Raw genomic sequence first — 15,963 nt, forward strand, 5'->3', positions numbered from 1 at the left:
TTTTTTCTGAGACAGGGTTTATCTGTGTAACCCTGGCTGTCCTGGAACTCACTCAGTAGACCAGGCTGGCCTCCAGCTCAGAAATCCTCCTGCCTCTGCCTTCCAAATGCTGGGATTAAAGGCGTGTGCCACCACTGCTGGGCCTCTTTGGGACATCTTATGCTTGGAAATCAGTCTTACTCGCCAGTGTTGCCCCCAAACCTAGTATTCTTTTCAGTCACCCTGTCAGCTGCCCTTCTGGACCCAAGAATCTAAAATTGATTATTTTTCTCACTATTTTCTGCTGTTAGCCTGGCTCTTAGGTAACCACACAGAACTTTGACTGATTACGTGAAAGCATGTGAAGCAATATAAGTGAATATCTGGGAGAGAACTTGGTTAACGAATATGAGCATCACTTCCCAGATCAGAGAGTAAATATATCATATTGAAATTAATGCCCACTGATGCACTAGCCCAGGAATTTTGGGAAACATCCCTAGTGTTATAGGAAGATGTAGAAATAGCTCTTTAGCTAACCTGTTAATCATTGAGTGAGATAAATATCCTTTGAAACTTAGCATACCTTCTGTATATAAATTCCTATGTGGTAAATAAACTCTTTAATGGATGCATACTCTTTCTTTATGAGATTTCATGCATGTTAAAGCAAAGATGAAACTCTTGTGACTATGTCATTATTCCCTTAAATTGTCAGTGGGCTGGATGAGTTTTGTATTTTTCAGCCAGTGGCATGCATTCATTCTATTCTCCAAGTTCAGGCATAATGACTGTAAATTTTCCAGATGTGCTTTGAAAACACTTTCAGCTCTGTGTTACTAACCAGCAAAGAAAGATTCCCCTCTGGGAATTTTAACACGCAGTGCTCAATGCAGCCAGTGTCTTCATAGGGAGGAGGAACACAGCTGACAATGATACGTTGGTACAGAGGACCAAGTTGTACACAGGAAGCCCATCCAAAGTATAATTGACTTGAGGTAACTCCCTTTCCACTCTCCTCCAGAGGACTGGAGGAGAAACTGATGGAAAACCCTGCTTCTGTTCCTCTCCAGTTTCTATGGAGACATACCTGCAAAACTCATCTAATTATAACAGTTTTATAAGTCAGGATGTTAGGACCTTCTTCTTACTTCAATTGTACATCTTAACCTGGAAGGGTTTTCATTAACCTGCAAAGACAGTCTTAATGCCTGCATGCTAAGGAGTCAATGAATAGTTCATCTCAGATGCTGGAAATCAATGTGTCTTTGAGCAGCTGGAGATTAATGCTCAAATGTTACTTTGCAGTTATTGCATAGGTAAGACACACAGAGCCGGAGGAATCAGACTGGCTTTATTTCTCTACTATACTTTAATCAGTTTGGTAAATAAATGCTTTAAAGTCATCATCTAACAATTTAAAAAATTACAACATATCTGTTTTCATGAGAAGAGATAGGAAGACTGGGGAGGACCCGCAGCATTGCCCATCACTGGGGCGTTAGCAGTAGCAGATGTACCCCAGGCTCTTAGTGAGCCACACTGTATTATACAGCAGCAGTACAAAGCATGACTCCATTTCTCATACCAAATCTGTTTTTTAGGGACTCTAAATTCTAAGAGAAGTGTGAGGTTTTATTTCTTTAAATGGTATTCTTAGGACATTTGCTTTTAACATTTAGGGAAAAATTGTTAAGCAGTAAAATGTCAAAATAGAATAAAGTGCTATTTTGGTCTACTATTTATCCAGTGGAGCCCTGCAAATTGCTGGTGCCTTGCTAATGTATAACTAGGTAGAGAATACAGGGTTTTGGAAAGAATTCATATTGATGTAAGTTTGAGAAGACATGCAGACCAGGATTTTTTTTTCTTCTTTTATTACTTAATGTGGTGTAATAAAAACCATTTTCAGGTTTGAATTGAAGAACATATTATCTTTTCTAGAACCATTTTCTTTGTCAGAAAAATGGGTGTTCTTGAGACCTGTGTGTGTCTCAGATGTCATGAGTCCATGAGAATGTTTATAAACTGTGAGGTATAGTATGTCAGCCGTGTGCTAGTGGTTGTTGGCTTAGGGAGAGGGCTGATGCAAACACACCTCAGAAGGACAGTGTGTGACCAATCCTTTACTTATCTAGAAATGGAATCTGCCTTGTAAGTTTTCTGTGGGAGAGATGCAAGAATGCAAGCACAAAGAAGTGCTCACAGTGTCTGGTAAGCATGAGCTGTGGGTTTTGGTTCTGTTTTTGTATCGACTAGGTTATTATACTTATTTCATCCACAAATGAGCATTACCATTCTATGTAAAGTTTTCAATTCCCACTAAAGCTTTATGGATGGGACACTGTGCTTACAATATTTATCCCACTGAGACATAGCATCTTGTTTATGTACTGCCTGTGTGAGGATCTTAGGGATATGAGCTTACTATTGAATTCAGGGGCTATTTGATGAATCTCCAAGTTAACCAGAGGCTTATCAAGTTAAATAAATAGCAAAACTTGTCAAGATCTCTGTGACAGTTATTCTGATACCTTCCAGCCTTAGGCTGAGCCCTGGTGATCCACACCTTCAATAAGATTCCGTAGTTAAGCAGGAAAGCCTTTCCCTTTCACAGACTTGCTGCAATAAAGCCGGGAAGTTGCTAACTGGACCTAGGGCATCACTGCCCTCTGCTGTTGGCTTCAGGGAGGTGGAAAGTACTGGTAGGAAGCAATAGGAAATCACCAAGTCCTGTCTTTCTAGGCTGGGTCTTCATCCTCTCAGTGCTCCATCCCTTCCCTTGCAAAGAGACCAAAGCTAAAAACTGTCTTCTTCACCTTACATGTTCCTCCATTAGTCCATGTGAAAGGCAAGAACAATCGTGGATTTGGAGGGCTTTGAATCAGCCTTCCTTCATGGTGGTACACATATTTTTATTGGCTCCAAATAGTTACAATGTAGCAATCCAAACCGAAGTCCTAGATGGTGAAGCAGGGCTGGGGTGTGATCATCTCTGCAGCATTCCTGCCTCTCTTGGTCATCATTTGGTTTGAGTTGATAGTTTTCTGTTTTGCTTTGTTTTTTCTTTTTAATTGGGAGCACTCATCTCACCCCAACGCACCCCTCTCCTCAGCTCTTCCTTTGAATATCAAGCTATTAAAAAAAAAAAAAAGCTTATCAAGACAGAGACCCCTGGTAATTCTTAGCTTACTTCTTTTGCAGTATTCTTCACCCAGACTTCACCTCACCCTCTGTGCCACCAGAACTCTGATTTCCCATGTAAATCCTGCCAGCAAAGCCCTGCAATTGGGTGGTTGTTTTAAACCCCCCTGTTTTCTGAGACCCTGCAGCAACTGCCTATGTATTTATGGAGTCCACATCATCTTATGGAGATCACAATGAAAGATAATCCATGCTTTCTTGGGAATGCTGGCTCCTAGGATTTTGTTTCTGTCCAGCAGAACTGTCACAGGCAGACACACAGGCAGATACAGAGTGGTCAAGATTTTGTGTTTCCTGGTCCAAAAAAGTATTATATCTTCTGAAGGCTGTGGCTGGGCACTTGGTGTGGTTCTGGCAGGTGACAGACACCCACACATGATAGAATGTACCTCCCTTGTCAAGGTTGCTCTTCACTTAAATGGAATGTGCATGTGCATAGCTGTTATGTGAAGAGTGGTATCAGTAAGGGTAACGGTGACAAGGTAAAAAAGCAGAGCCATCCCTCAATACAGAAGATGAAAACTATAGCAGATAGTTTGCTAACTCAGATTCTTCCTCAGGTTTTGAGGGTGTATTGTTGTACTGGCCCTGTGTAAATGCTTCCTGTAGGGGCTGATGCACTGTGGAGGAGTTGGTTGTAATGGCTGTCCTTCTGTTTTCTGCAGCTCCCTCCAGCTCTGCACCATGATCTGAAGAGAAGGGTTATAGAGAGATTCAAGAAGTCCCTGTTCAGCCAGCAGAGCAACCCGTGTAACCTGAAATCTGAAATTAAGAAGGTATGTGTTCTCGATGTAGGTGCCTATCACGGAGAGATGTCTTCTTCCCAGCCCAGCTCCCTGATCTTTGCCTACTGTTATAGGATGATGCTTAACCAAATGGCTCCACCTCACCTCTGACTTCCCATCCTTCTTTCTGTGGCTATTATTTCCAGATGGCTGACTGATGCAGCTCTTTCCTTGTCACTACATGTTTGCTTAAGAATAAATGTTGTCTTTAATTTAAAAATAATGTATATTACAGCCTGCCTTTGAAGGATCTTTCCCAGTATTTTTGAGAAGGCTATTCAGGGAGCCCCCTACATTGCATTTTCTGTCTGAAACAGTCACCTGACCATACAAAGCCATCATTTTAATCACCTGTGGGGGCAGGATGAACTTACCCTTCCTATCTTCAACATTCTGCAGCCTTTTCATATTTGGGTACAACAAAAGTTTCTCTTCAAACATGCAGAATCTAAATAATTATAACAAGTGGGAAGAAAGTTGTTTACCTCTGGTGGCATGAGTTGGAGACAGGAAACCCATTTTGTCCTAGAAGTCATATAAACCCTCTGTCCTGTCCCTTAAGGTCCCAGTACGAGAAAAGTCTAGTTACCTTGTTGGAGATAATTTGATCCCTCAATGTCTTCTCCTCCTCCTCTCCATAAATGTCCTCATATGCTTACATGATGGTATTGTATTGTGTTAAATTCTTCCTCTAAGGTTTTTTATTTCCCATTAGTGAGTCTACATTTAAGCACAAGCTTATCACTCAGGAAATAGGCCAGGCTCTTTGATTTAAAAAAAAAAAGTAAGCAGGCTGTTTCTGCTTTCTTGGCACATAGCCACAGTGAGGCCTGCACCATTGATGTATACCCCAGAGGCGGCTGCAGGTAGGTAAACAAAGAAGGAAACCAATCCCTCAGAGACAAGAGAGTGAGCTGCCCTTCACAGGCTGTGTTGGCAAACAAAGCAAAGACATGGAGATGGTGAAGATGAAACAGAGGTACAGGAGGCTTCACACTTAGATATAGCACCCTAAATACCAAGAAATACATTTTTAAACATCAGAAGCTCAAGTCTCCAACAAAAGACTATAATATGCTTAGCTTTTATCTTCTTATTAAAGTGATACTGAGAATAAGCCAATTTAAATACAAATTTAAATTTAGCATAAATCCTGGTTTTATGGCTTCTACCTCAGAAGGTGTTCAGAGGCCCATTTGCCTCCCACTCCATGGATTTCCCTTGTACCTTCTTGGAAGGCAAGTCCTTGTGGTCTTTCTGATGCAGGCTCCCCTGAATTTCTTTCTTTCCAGATAGTGAAACCAATTTCTTTTCTTAAATCACTCTTCCTGCTGCCATCCTTGATTCCCTTCCTATGTCCTGAGAGCATCTCTAGCCAGTATCCTGGCCAGAGAAAAGAGGCAGGATTGCTGGGGAACAAGGGACCTGGGTAGCTCATGTGAGAGTCTCACTGAGCCATCCTGGCCCACATATCTGCCTCAAGCCCACCAAAGAGCCAAATTAAGAGTGAAAGGCAGGTAAAGAGACTTAATCAGTGTGCCCACCTTGGGAAGAGGGGCACAGAGGTCCAGTGGCCTTCAGGCTTCAGTGGTCTTCAGAATCCTAAGGGGAAGGCAGATTTTAAATAGGAGGAGATATGAATCAGTCCCTGGCTCTAATCTTTCAAGGGGATCTGAGAAGCCGCCTGAACTCTGGTATCTTTATCCAGGAGACAAATCCCCCAAGTTTCAGCCTTTTCCTTCTAGCATGGGATTTCTGAGGAAACTTTCAATTCCTTGAGGTTTCCTTGTTTCAAACTCTGATAGATAATGATAGGGCCACAAATTCATCTTTAGAATATTCTCATCTTTGTTCAGATGGTTTCTGGTGGGGCTGGGTGAGTTTTGTTTATTTTAAGCAGGGTTAGGAGGCAGGACAGACTGTCTAGTGAAGGATGCCACAGCTCTTTTCTGATGAGGTAGTGGCAGCTCACAACACACCCAATGGGGCCTCCCACTTGGGGAAGAGGACACTCACAGCTGGGGTTCAGGTGTAGTCAACAGACATGAGCCTAGTCACATTCTTCTAAGGGAAGGTAGGTTACATAGTGAAGTAAAACCATGCTGCCCGAACTAGGTGTCAGCTCCTCCGTAGAGGCCTGGCTGAGGCTTCCCTGTGCACAGCCTCCTCTTCCATATCTAACTCACTTTTCCACCCCCATGATTTAAACAACTTTCATCTTCCTGTGTGTTTCCCTGGTACAGCCAGTCTCTTACCTTTGATTTCCCAGCATCTTGTACATCCTAGCCTATGGTTTCATGTATAAGTCACATTAGTGAATGGAGCATCAATATTATGCACTTATATATTCTGTATGACTGTCTTCATTTCTTCAACTCTTTATTAAACTGTATGTTGGTGTGACATAGTAATACAGTTTTATAGAAAGATCTAAACCCATGAAGGTCATGACCACTGTCTTCCCTCCTTGCTTGTAGTCTTTTCCTTGCAATGACTTTTGTTCAGAAATGGGTGTTTCCTCCCATGTACAGTCACAGAAGCCTCCCACTGTCAGACACAGACACCCTCGCTGCCACCTCCCAATCCTTGTCTCTCCCCTCATTCCCCATGCTACCCCACCCCCATGTATTTGACTTGCACCTATGCATCTATGGTCTGAAGGAGCTATTATGGGATGACCGTGGCCACCTATCAATGGCACTTATCACTTACCAATGCCCAGTATGCTATGCGAAGGAGTGCAAACATGGAAAAGCCCATTTCTAAGAACTAATCTTGTTCTCTCTAGCTCATCTAAGCTGGTCTTTGGTCCAGACTCCTTAGTCTTGGCTGTATTAATTCACGGGTACCAAAGCCAACTGAGTAACTACACGATGACCTTGGAACTGGGATTTTCAACATGGGAAAAGGAAGGAGGAAGATAGAAAAGATTAGTTCAAGTCAGTATTTTAAATAGCACTTTCAGTGAGTGTAAATTCATGACAATTTTTTTTCTTTTAAAAATATACTCACTAAATCACTCTAGAAACTAATCAAGCAGCATTCAAGTCCTCTGCCCCTGTTTCTGAGGAGACACAGTTGATTGGTCCAGGGCAGAGATTGCACAAGTTCTGTTTTGAAGTATAGGCAGCACAGTACTGCCTGGGAATCCTGACAGTGTCTGTAAGACTTGAGAGGCTGAGGCTGTCCCTGAAGCGTCACTAAGAATGCCACCACAGCAGGACAACAGCACTGAATCCAAGAGTTAACACAGATACTAAGGAAAAGAAATCACCCTTTAGTTACCCTCAGAGCATGCAAAGCAAGCCATTCATTGTTTTACGACTTGTTTCCGAAAAGAATCAATTGTTTTTCTTCCTTTCTATTTTAAATTCTGTTTCAAGGTAAACATGTTGCTGATGAAGGGACATTTCATATTGACAAACTTTAGCTAGCATTGTAGGTTTGCAGTCCCAGGGCAAGAAAGGATGGAGGTCCCACAGAGAGGGACCACCTGATAGTGTATGCCGCTTAATGTAGGACACAGCTCTGCGAAAAGCCTGCATCGTCATCTGATCAGGCTTCTAAATGTGAAATCAGCAAACCATAGTCCTCAAGCCAATCTGGTCTGCTGTCTACTTTTGTAAATAAAGCTTTATTTCCATAGCCACATGCTTTCATTTCCATCTGGCCTGTGGTTACTTTGTCATTACAGGCAAAGCCAAGTAGCAGAGTCAGAAACCCTATGTCCTCCAAAGTTCGAGATAGTTACTGTCTAACTCCACAGAACAGTTTTCCAGTCCCTGTTCTGGATCTTGCAGCAAATAGAGGAATAAGGACACACACAGGGCCTTAGGTCCTATAGCCTCCCACTACTACCAAAACAAATCAGGAGAAAGACTGATGGAAGAGATGGTTTTTATAAAAGTGGGATAGAGACTCCATGTCTCACAGGAAGGTGGTCCCATCTTTTCAAAGGGAGGTAGCTCAAGGATGTTATGGGACAATACATGCTTACAGTTCTTTGTTTTTCCTTGTATGATTCTCAAAGCTCCAAGGCTTGTTCCAACTTTTCTTAGAAAAGTATATGTGTTTGTTGTCAGGACCATTTAGTATTGTCTAGCCAACTTGTGTACTCTTCCTTGGGGAAGACTATTTTTCCTGCTTTCAACATTCTTTAGTTGCTGGTAGTTCCTTATCTAGGGTTGAATCCTGACGAGCTTGCCCCCTTTCACGGTTGCATGTCTATTGGTATTTTCCTTGTTCAGCTCATGTTTAGTCAGACATGATGGTTAGACTTCATGACAGTTCTATGAGACACAACGTCACAGCAAGCTCCCTGTTCCCCTGTCGCTTACAATCTCTTAGCTCCTTCTTCTATGTGTTCCCTGAGTCTGACATGCAGGAGGTGTAGATGTATCAGTTAGGATTGAGCTCTATAATTACAAATTTTGTGGTTTTCTGTGATGGATTGCAAACAAAAGTTTTTGTGGTGTGGAGTGAGAACAATATTTACCTGTGGGTCTGTGGACAGAGATTTAGAGTGTAGTTAGGGACAATGCTGGTTTTTTAAAGTGGCAGTTGTGGGTTCTCCACTAAGATCGGTGTGTTTGCTAGCCATAGTTAGTAGGCTATGTTTCTAGTATCAGGCACAGTTTCCGTCTCTTTGGGCAGATCTTAAGTCCCAATAGAGAGCTTTTGGTCTCCCCCCCCAAGTATACATACCAGTACTGCATCACTAGGATTGTTTTACCATACTGGTTGTTGATGTGGTTTCAAGGCTGAGTAGGACTGTTTGCTTCTCTTATTGGAAAGTTTGCATAGAAGTCTTTAGGCACGGTGAAAGCTAGTCCTCAGGGAGGAGGCATTCAGGTAAGATCCAGCTTGGATCCTCTCCGCCCTCTTTCTGAAGTACATTGTATCTTTAGCAACAGGATAAAACTATGTTGTATCTTTAGCAACCTCTGGAGGTAGAGGGCAACTGAAAACAATAGCAATAGACTACTCTGTTTTAGGAGTCTCTTGGACAGCCCTGACCTAAACCTCAAAAAAGGGCTTTCATTTTTGTATTGGGGTCTTTGAAAACGGTTTATGTCTCTTGGGTGAGCATTGTCAGCCTAGACAGAACATTTTCATCTATGATTCCTTGTGACGTCTCCATCCTTCCCTACCCTTATTTTACCCCCTCCTCTTCTGATGTAGTTATATTTCTCCCCTTCCCTAATTAGAGCTCCACTATTTTTCTGATTTCTTCCTTTTGGTCACTTGTGTCCTACTATTATTGATCCTCTTCCCAACAATGATGTCTTTTTGTTTTCCTGGATTCTGCAGTCACTAGAGGTTTTTTTTCTCACACCTTAAGATTCTGAGTTGGAAGCCTCAAATGAGAGAGAACATGTGATGTTTGTTTTTCTGGGTGAAAAATAAACTCATGGAATACAATCAGTCTAGTTCTACGTGATTTTAATGATAATTTAATAAAGCAAATGCATATTTCTTTCAAGAACCATGCTGAAATGTTATGAATATAAAATTTATTGTTCAGAATTTGTTATCTAATTCCTGAAGGAAGGAGATACATAGGAAGGGAAATAGAAGAGAGATGAGTGAGGCAACGTTGGTCATGTGCAAGCAGAGAGCTAGGCACATGGAGTTAGTTCAGTGTATTATCTCTACTTTTATGAGCATTTGAAGTTTGTTTGTGTACATGTATGTAACGTGCATTTCCAGTGGGTGACCATGTGTATAGGAATGCTAGAAGTTGGGGGGGGGTTAACTGACAGTTACAGAGGCTTTCTTCCCTCAGGTGAGCAAATGCTGGGTGTGAGGGTTCTTAACAACCAATGGCCACCAAATCCATCTTGGACCAGTGGCTTCTGAAAGCAAAGAATGAATTCAATGGGCAAAGGCAGGATGAGGTATTTTGTTGTTTGCTTACTTGTTTTTTGTTTCAATTTAACTGAGCTAAAGTTCTTTGAGAAGAGGGAGCCACAACTGAAAAAAAAAATGCCTCCATAAAATTGAGCTACAGGCAAGCCTATGGGACATTTCCTTAATTAGTAATTGATGTTGGTGAGCCTAGCCATTCTGGATGGTGCTACACCTGGGCAGTTGATCCTGGGTACAAGAAGAAAGCAGGTTGAATAAGGCAAGAGGAGCAAGCGGTAAGCAGCACTCTTCCATGGTCTCTGCTTCAGTTCCTGACTCTAAGTTCCTGCCCTGACTTCCTTGGATGGTAAACTGTGATGTGAAAGACATGAGCTGAAATAAACTCTGTCCTCCCACATGGTTTTTGGTTATGGTGTTTATGACAGCAACAGAAATCTTCACAAAGAAGGCAAGTTTCAGAAAGGAGTTTGTTGTAAGATAGGTGAGAGCTGAAGACAAAGAAAACCTGTAGCAGGAGCATGTCACCATCAAAAGACTTGACCTGGAGCTAGAGATTTCTCATGGTTTGTGGAAGAATCTGGGTTGAGGCATGGAGAGGAGCTGATCAATCTAGCTGGCCTCCGCAAGAGATGTCTGTGTGCTAGGTGTGCGTAGTTAGTTTGCTTACACACTCATGTTTAGCTTCCAGGGAGCTATGCAAAAGAACAAAGATAACAGGAAGGTGTACCTGGGACTGGAGCCCCTAATAACTTCTGGCATGTCTGTCTTCTGGCTAGCACAGAACATAGGGCATTTCTGGCTTCTGGTGAAGGACAACAATTGAAATCCTTATCACCAAATTGTCTGACCAGCTAGTATCTTCTGTTCTCATTATTCTCCTCTCTGAAGAGCAATTACAGCTGTTGGGGACTTGAGATGTCTGATCTGGCTACTTCCAGCAGAGTGGGGCCAGCAGGTATCACCCCTCCAATAGGCCTATTGAAAAGACCTCCAAAATGCATGGTTACTTGCATCTGCTTGTCAGCTGGGTAAAATGAGGAAAGAAGTGTTTCCCTGGAACCCAGCCAAAGACATGAGGAGAAGAGCAAAGCAAGAGGAGTCTAGATCCACTGAGGCTGGGCCCCCATGAACAGCAGATAGTTTCACCCCCCCACCCCGAGAATTGGCATGGATTTATAAAGAAGCCTCAGACAAAACTAGGACCACCAAAATCCCCTCTTACTCTCTCCTTGCTGGCTAGTCTTTAAAAGCTGCCACTGGGACAAGAGCCAAGGAAGACACAGGGGGAGTGGGCGCATGCATGTGCTCAGGGTGTGTTGACACTGCTAATTTGGGGGCACATGGGGCTACTGGAGGGGAAAAAGCATTTTGCAGGCCCATCTGAGGGTAGAATCTGGTAAGGCCATAGAGATCTTTGGCCCTCAACGTAGGCAGCACATCCAAGTCCTTTACAGACCAAGTTGATAAAAACAGTTTGTAATCTAGAGAATATGGGTACACAGAAAATAAAAGCATCTTAAAGAACTCAGAAGGTGATGCCATCAAAACACTCTTTCCTCACCTTGACCCTGTCACAGAACCTGGAAGTGAAAGCCAGAATGAAGGTAGCTGGAATCTACCTAGTGTGGTCTTTGCTCTGGGAGTCACTTGTTGGGTTGTACAAGTAGGACCTAAATTAGGTTTGCCAGCATTCTGTGCATCTCTTAGACTTGGCATTGGGCTGTCGCAAATCTATGTGGGCCTCCAAGGTGCAGCTGTTTCAAAGTGCTAGTTATCCTAGCAGCTATCTATGGCCCTCTTTACCCAGGCATGCAGTCAGCTAAAGTCCCATAGAGCAGGCATACTATTCAAGTGCATTTTTGGCTTCTAGCTGTGGGCACTGTAATCCAGGGAAAGAAGGGAAATATCTAATATGATTTCCCCAGGCCATGATCAATATTTTTGAAAGAAAGAATCATTCCCTAGATCTCAGAGGGAAGGATGAGTGAATACTGGTTTATGGCAGGAGAGGTTAAAGCTGTGGGCCTCAGGCAGCTTTGTCTTCAGCTTAATTAAACTGAGCTCACTTCCTCTGGTACCCCAGCCTGGGATATAAGGGAATGGTGGAAAGAAAGAATGAAAGGGAGAAGTGCTTCCCACAAACCTCAACTAATGTGAGGTCCTAGGAAAAGTGAAAGGGTGATGTTATAAAACCAGAAAGAGAGATGGAGGAACTAATGTGGGTTGTAGACAGGGTAAGGATGTTACATGGCTCCTGTGCTCATCTTTCCTGATTCCCAGGCTGGTAACCAGTACATTTCAGTGAAAACCAGTGGTGGCATCAGGCATGGTGTGTCCTTCGGAGCAACGGAGGCATTCTTGCCTCAAGCGAGCATAACTCTGGACATGTGTGAGGGCCCTGGACAATCAATAGCCACCAGTGAGCTTTTCCTGTGAGCCTGAAAAAAAATTGCATAGGCAAGGGGAAAGGTGAGTTTTAGACAAGAGTTTTTATTATAGGCAAGAGCTGAAGAATAAGGATGCAACCAGAACAGCTTCCAAGGAAGGGACTGCCTGTCAGGGTTGCTGTGTCTGTGAGTCAATTAGCCTTTTCTGGATTGAGGCATGGGGTGAGGGCTGGCCATGGTATATGTGTGAAGAAGTGATACAGCAGCCTCTGAAGAGAGCACATAATGTCATCCACTGAGAACAAGCATGAGTCCATGTAAGAGCTTAGTATTACAGACCCTAGGCAGAAAAGGAGAAGAAAGACTTTGGCTTGTGGAAGAAAAAATTGACTATAGATATTGGTTATTTCTGACAAGTGCTCATCAAAAGCTACTAAGAAACTAAAAGAAGCTGTAGATTAGAGAACATGGAACACTAAGCAACATGTTATGGTTTCTAACATGGCATTCAGTCTCAGGGGACAAGGGAGCTAAGTGAAATTAGAACAGAGGGGCAGAAGTACAGTGATGATCTATGCTGCACCCCCCCCTCCCAACAACTTCTAGCATCTGGTTTCATTGATGTTGGGTTGTGTGTCTTCCAGAGTTCTCTTTGCTAGTTAGATCCCATGCCATTTGTGAAGTTGGTCTCCAGCAGAGAACTAGAATTTATGATATGGAAAAAGAAGATGTTTGGGAAACTGAGTGACTGCATTTGTAATCTCTCCTTGCTTGCTTCTTAGTAATTTCTGCCTTGAATGTTTGATCTAAATTGATTAAGCACTTAAGTGGTGCAGTATCTGTCCCAAACCAGGAATGTCTTGGAGCCAGGTGGTGACAGCCATAGTCTATTTTCTCTAATATATTCTAATACTTGTTTTTCAAAAATGTATGCATTCATTTGAACTTCTGAACTGAGCGTGCTTTCTAGTACAGAGGAATGGCCTTATGTGTCATGCAAAGAGAGAAAGCATGGTAAAGGCAGGTCTTCGTCCAAGCTGAGTACTCACAACACCATTGTGAGAATACTAACCACCTATAGCTTCCTCCAGCCATATGGACTGTGAGTTCAAATATATTCTGTTTCCTCTGTGTCTCCAGCTACTGGGCAGCAGCGACTTTGCCATCTGGCACATCCAGAATTAGAATCATCTTCAGTTCTCTGTGCCCATATCAAGATCTCTAGAAACATCATCCTTTCTTCTTTGTCTGAATATCAATCTCTTTGGATTCTATCTTTTTTTGTCCTCAAGTCTCTCAAGCCAAGGGTTAGAAGGTTCGCTTGACCTTTGATTGTGGTCTGGACTCTAGTTCAGAGTCTCCAGTTGCTGTTGTGCTCCTGGTAAATGGCCTTTCCCGTTCCCTCATCCACAAGATGATGATGATGCTTACCCTGTGAGGAAGTGAGTGGTAAGAGCCAAACTGAATTTGCCATGATATCTTAAGTACTCAGCCAGTGGCAGTGAGTTCAGCTGTGGTCGCTAAGAATCTCCCAGCTTCTGCACCACCTGGGGGAACTTGTCCACCACTCCTTCTGACAACCCTCTCACTTTCCATGGTGCCATCTCTGCATTTCTTGTTGTTACACACAGGGAGATATATATATATATATATATATATATATATATATATATATATATATATAGATAGATAGATAGATATAGATAGATATAGATATATATATATAGAGAGAGAGACATCCCACATGACATGGAAGGTCATTTCTGAATTCTGCAGCCCAGGCGCAACTTAGGATTTTTGTGTGTGTTCTTTTTGTTTCTTTTCAGTAACTTGATTGCACAGCTCTCAACTGTACATGATAGGCTCATATTAGCTGATATGAGCCACAATGTCAAAAGGGTGGTCAGTGTAACACACAGTAAGTGGTGTGGGCAAGGGGATTAACTTGTTAAAAGAATATTTACACCTAGAATCTAAACTACAAAAAAGACCCCTGGAAAGTTCTAGAATACAAATAATCATATCTAGGTTCAAAAACAAGACCAGTGAATTTTTGGCTGTGGTTTTTGTCTATGGACCATTCTTGGAAATCTGTGGCCCTCAAGCTAAAGGAATGTGCCAGTGTGACACAACACTGGAAGTCTTAAACAACCTGCTGTTAAAGGCTGAATACCAATAAAAGAGTCACTCTTCTCTGGCAATCCTAAAACGGCAGTCTGGAGGCACCTTGCTCACAAGTTACATTCTTTTACTTGAGGCTTTAGGTCTTTTAGTGGCTGCGGAATCTTTAGGACTACAAGGTGCACTTAATAGTTAAAGTAAATAGGATTTTTGTAATGAGGGTGAACATTTCAGATATCCAGATCATCCCTTGCTGAAACAACTTCATCTGAAGACATTCTAACACCAGGAAGTTGTTCTCAGGAGCACAGGAAATATTCCAAGGCTTAGTGAGAGCGACTACTGTTAGCCAGGCTGGAAGGAAGGTGGAGTGCCCAGGGATATCAGATCCTTCTGCATTCAGGGTCTAACAGCCTTGTCACCCTGCATATGAGTTGTCAGCTACCACTGAAGAACAGTAAATGTTCAAGAAGGAAAAGGACAAGACCACCTTTTCTTCTAATGTAGTATTCATGTGAAGACTGGAAAACAATGCACTGTGTATTCATAGACTCAGCTGGGCAATGATGGAATAGTTCTGAATAGCTAGTTTAAAATGTATCAAGGTGATGCAGAATATATAGTGAGGTACGTGTTCACCCCCATGGCTTCCACCATAGCAGCACACAGATGGACCTTACTGTCCATCAGGCTCCATCCTAGTCACACCACATCCCTAACATCCATCACCATTCATTGGTTTATTCATTCATTGGGTTATAAAAGTGTATATATATGTGCACATATATATGTATATATAGTTGTGTATAGTATATGTACAAATATATATGTACATATATATGTATATATAGTTGTGTATAGTATATGTACAAATATATATATGTACATATATATGTATATATAGTTGTGGTTTGTGCTGCATATATGTGTACATATATATATATATATATATATGTATACATGCATACATATATATATTGATAGAAGGAAAAGGGAGAGGGGAAGACAGAGAAGGTGTATGGATGTGGAAAGAGGAGGGCGTGTGCACATGTGAGCACACACAAGCACAAGCACATGCACGCACACACACACACACCATGCATCTTCTAGGTGAGAGGCAGCACGTGTTGCTGAGTTGTGGTTTATGCTGCCAGTCTTCTCAAGTGATTGGCAATGGGTATGCTTATCTCATAAACAGTTTGCCAATCCAATTTAACTACTACTGCCCCATTCAAATTGTGCCATCTGCTTCTGGTTTATTAATACTTGATGTTTTAATAGTATATTAACTCAGGCACTAAAACTTGGCCAATCCAAGTGCTGGGTGGAATTAAAGGTATAAAGAGTTGGAAAATATTTATAGCCTAAAATTCCATTAAGAAATTCTATTTAAAAATTCAGCTGCACAGAAGAGCATTAAACAGTGGGGACTTAATAAATTCTGTCACTGGGAAAATAGAGTGTTAGGAACTAATGTTTGAAGAACCAAGGTAATTAATAGTAATTTAGAAAAATGTATTAAGAAATGTGCTTGCAAGCAGACCTTGGGCGCAAGCTCTGCAGCCAGTCCCATGACACCCAGAGGAAGCTCCACTCCCAGGTGCTCTGACACACCCAGG

General features: G+C 42.2%; 1 protein-coding gene across 6 annotated transcripts in view; it reads left to right on the top strand.

The window, feature by feature from the left end:
• Nek10 (NIMA related kinase 10) overlaps positions 1-15,963 on the top strand; it is a 228,364-nt gene that overhangs the window by 196,912 nt on the left and 15,489 nt on the right. For all 6 annotated transcript variants that reach the window (XM_031361786.1, XM_031361785.1, XM_031361787.1 and 3 more), the window contains one exon: positions 3,849-3,959. In XM_031361786.1, the coding sequence (XP_031217646.1) occupies positions 3,849-3,959 (111 nt within the window). The remainder of the gene's footprint in view (positions 1-3,848; positions 3,960-15,963) is intronic.

Source organism: Mastomys coucha, unplaced genomic scaffold (assembly GCF_008632895.1).
Source record: "Mastomys coucha isolate ucsf_1 unplaced genomic scaffold, UCSF_Mcou_1 pScaffold9, whole genome shotgun sequence".
NCBI classification, from domain to species: domain Eukaryota; kingdom Metazoa; phylum Chordata; class Mammalia; order Rodentia; family Muridae; genus Mastomys; species Mastomys coucha.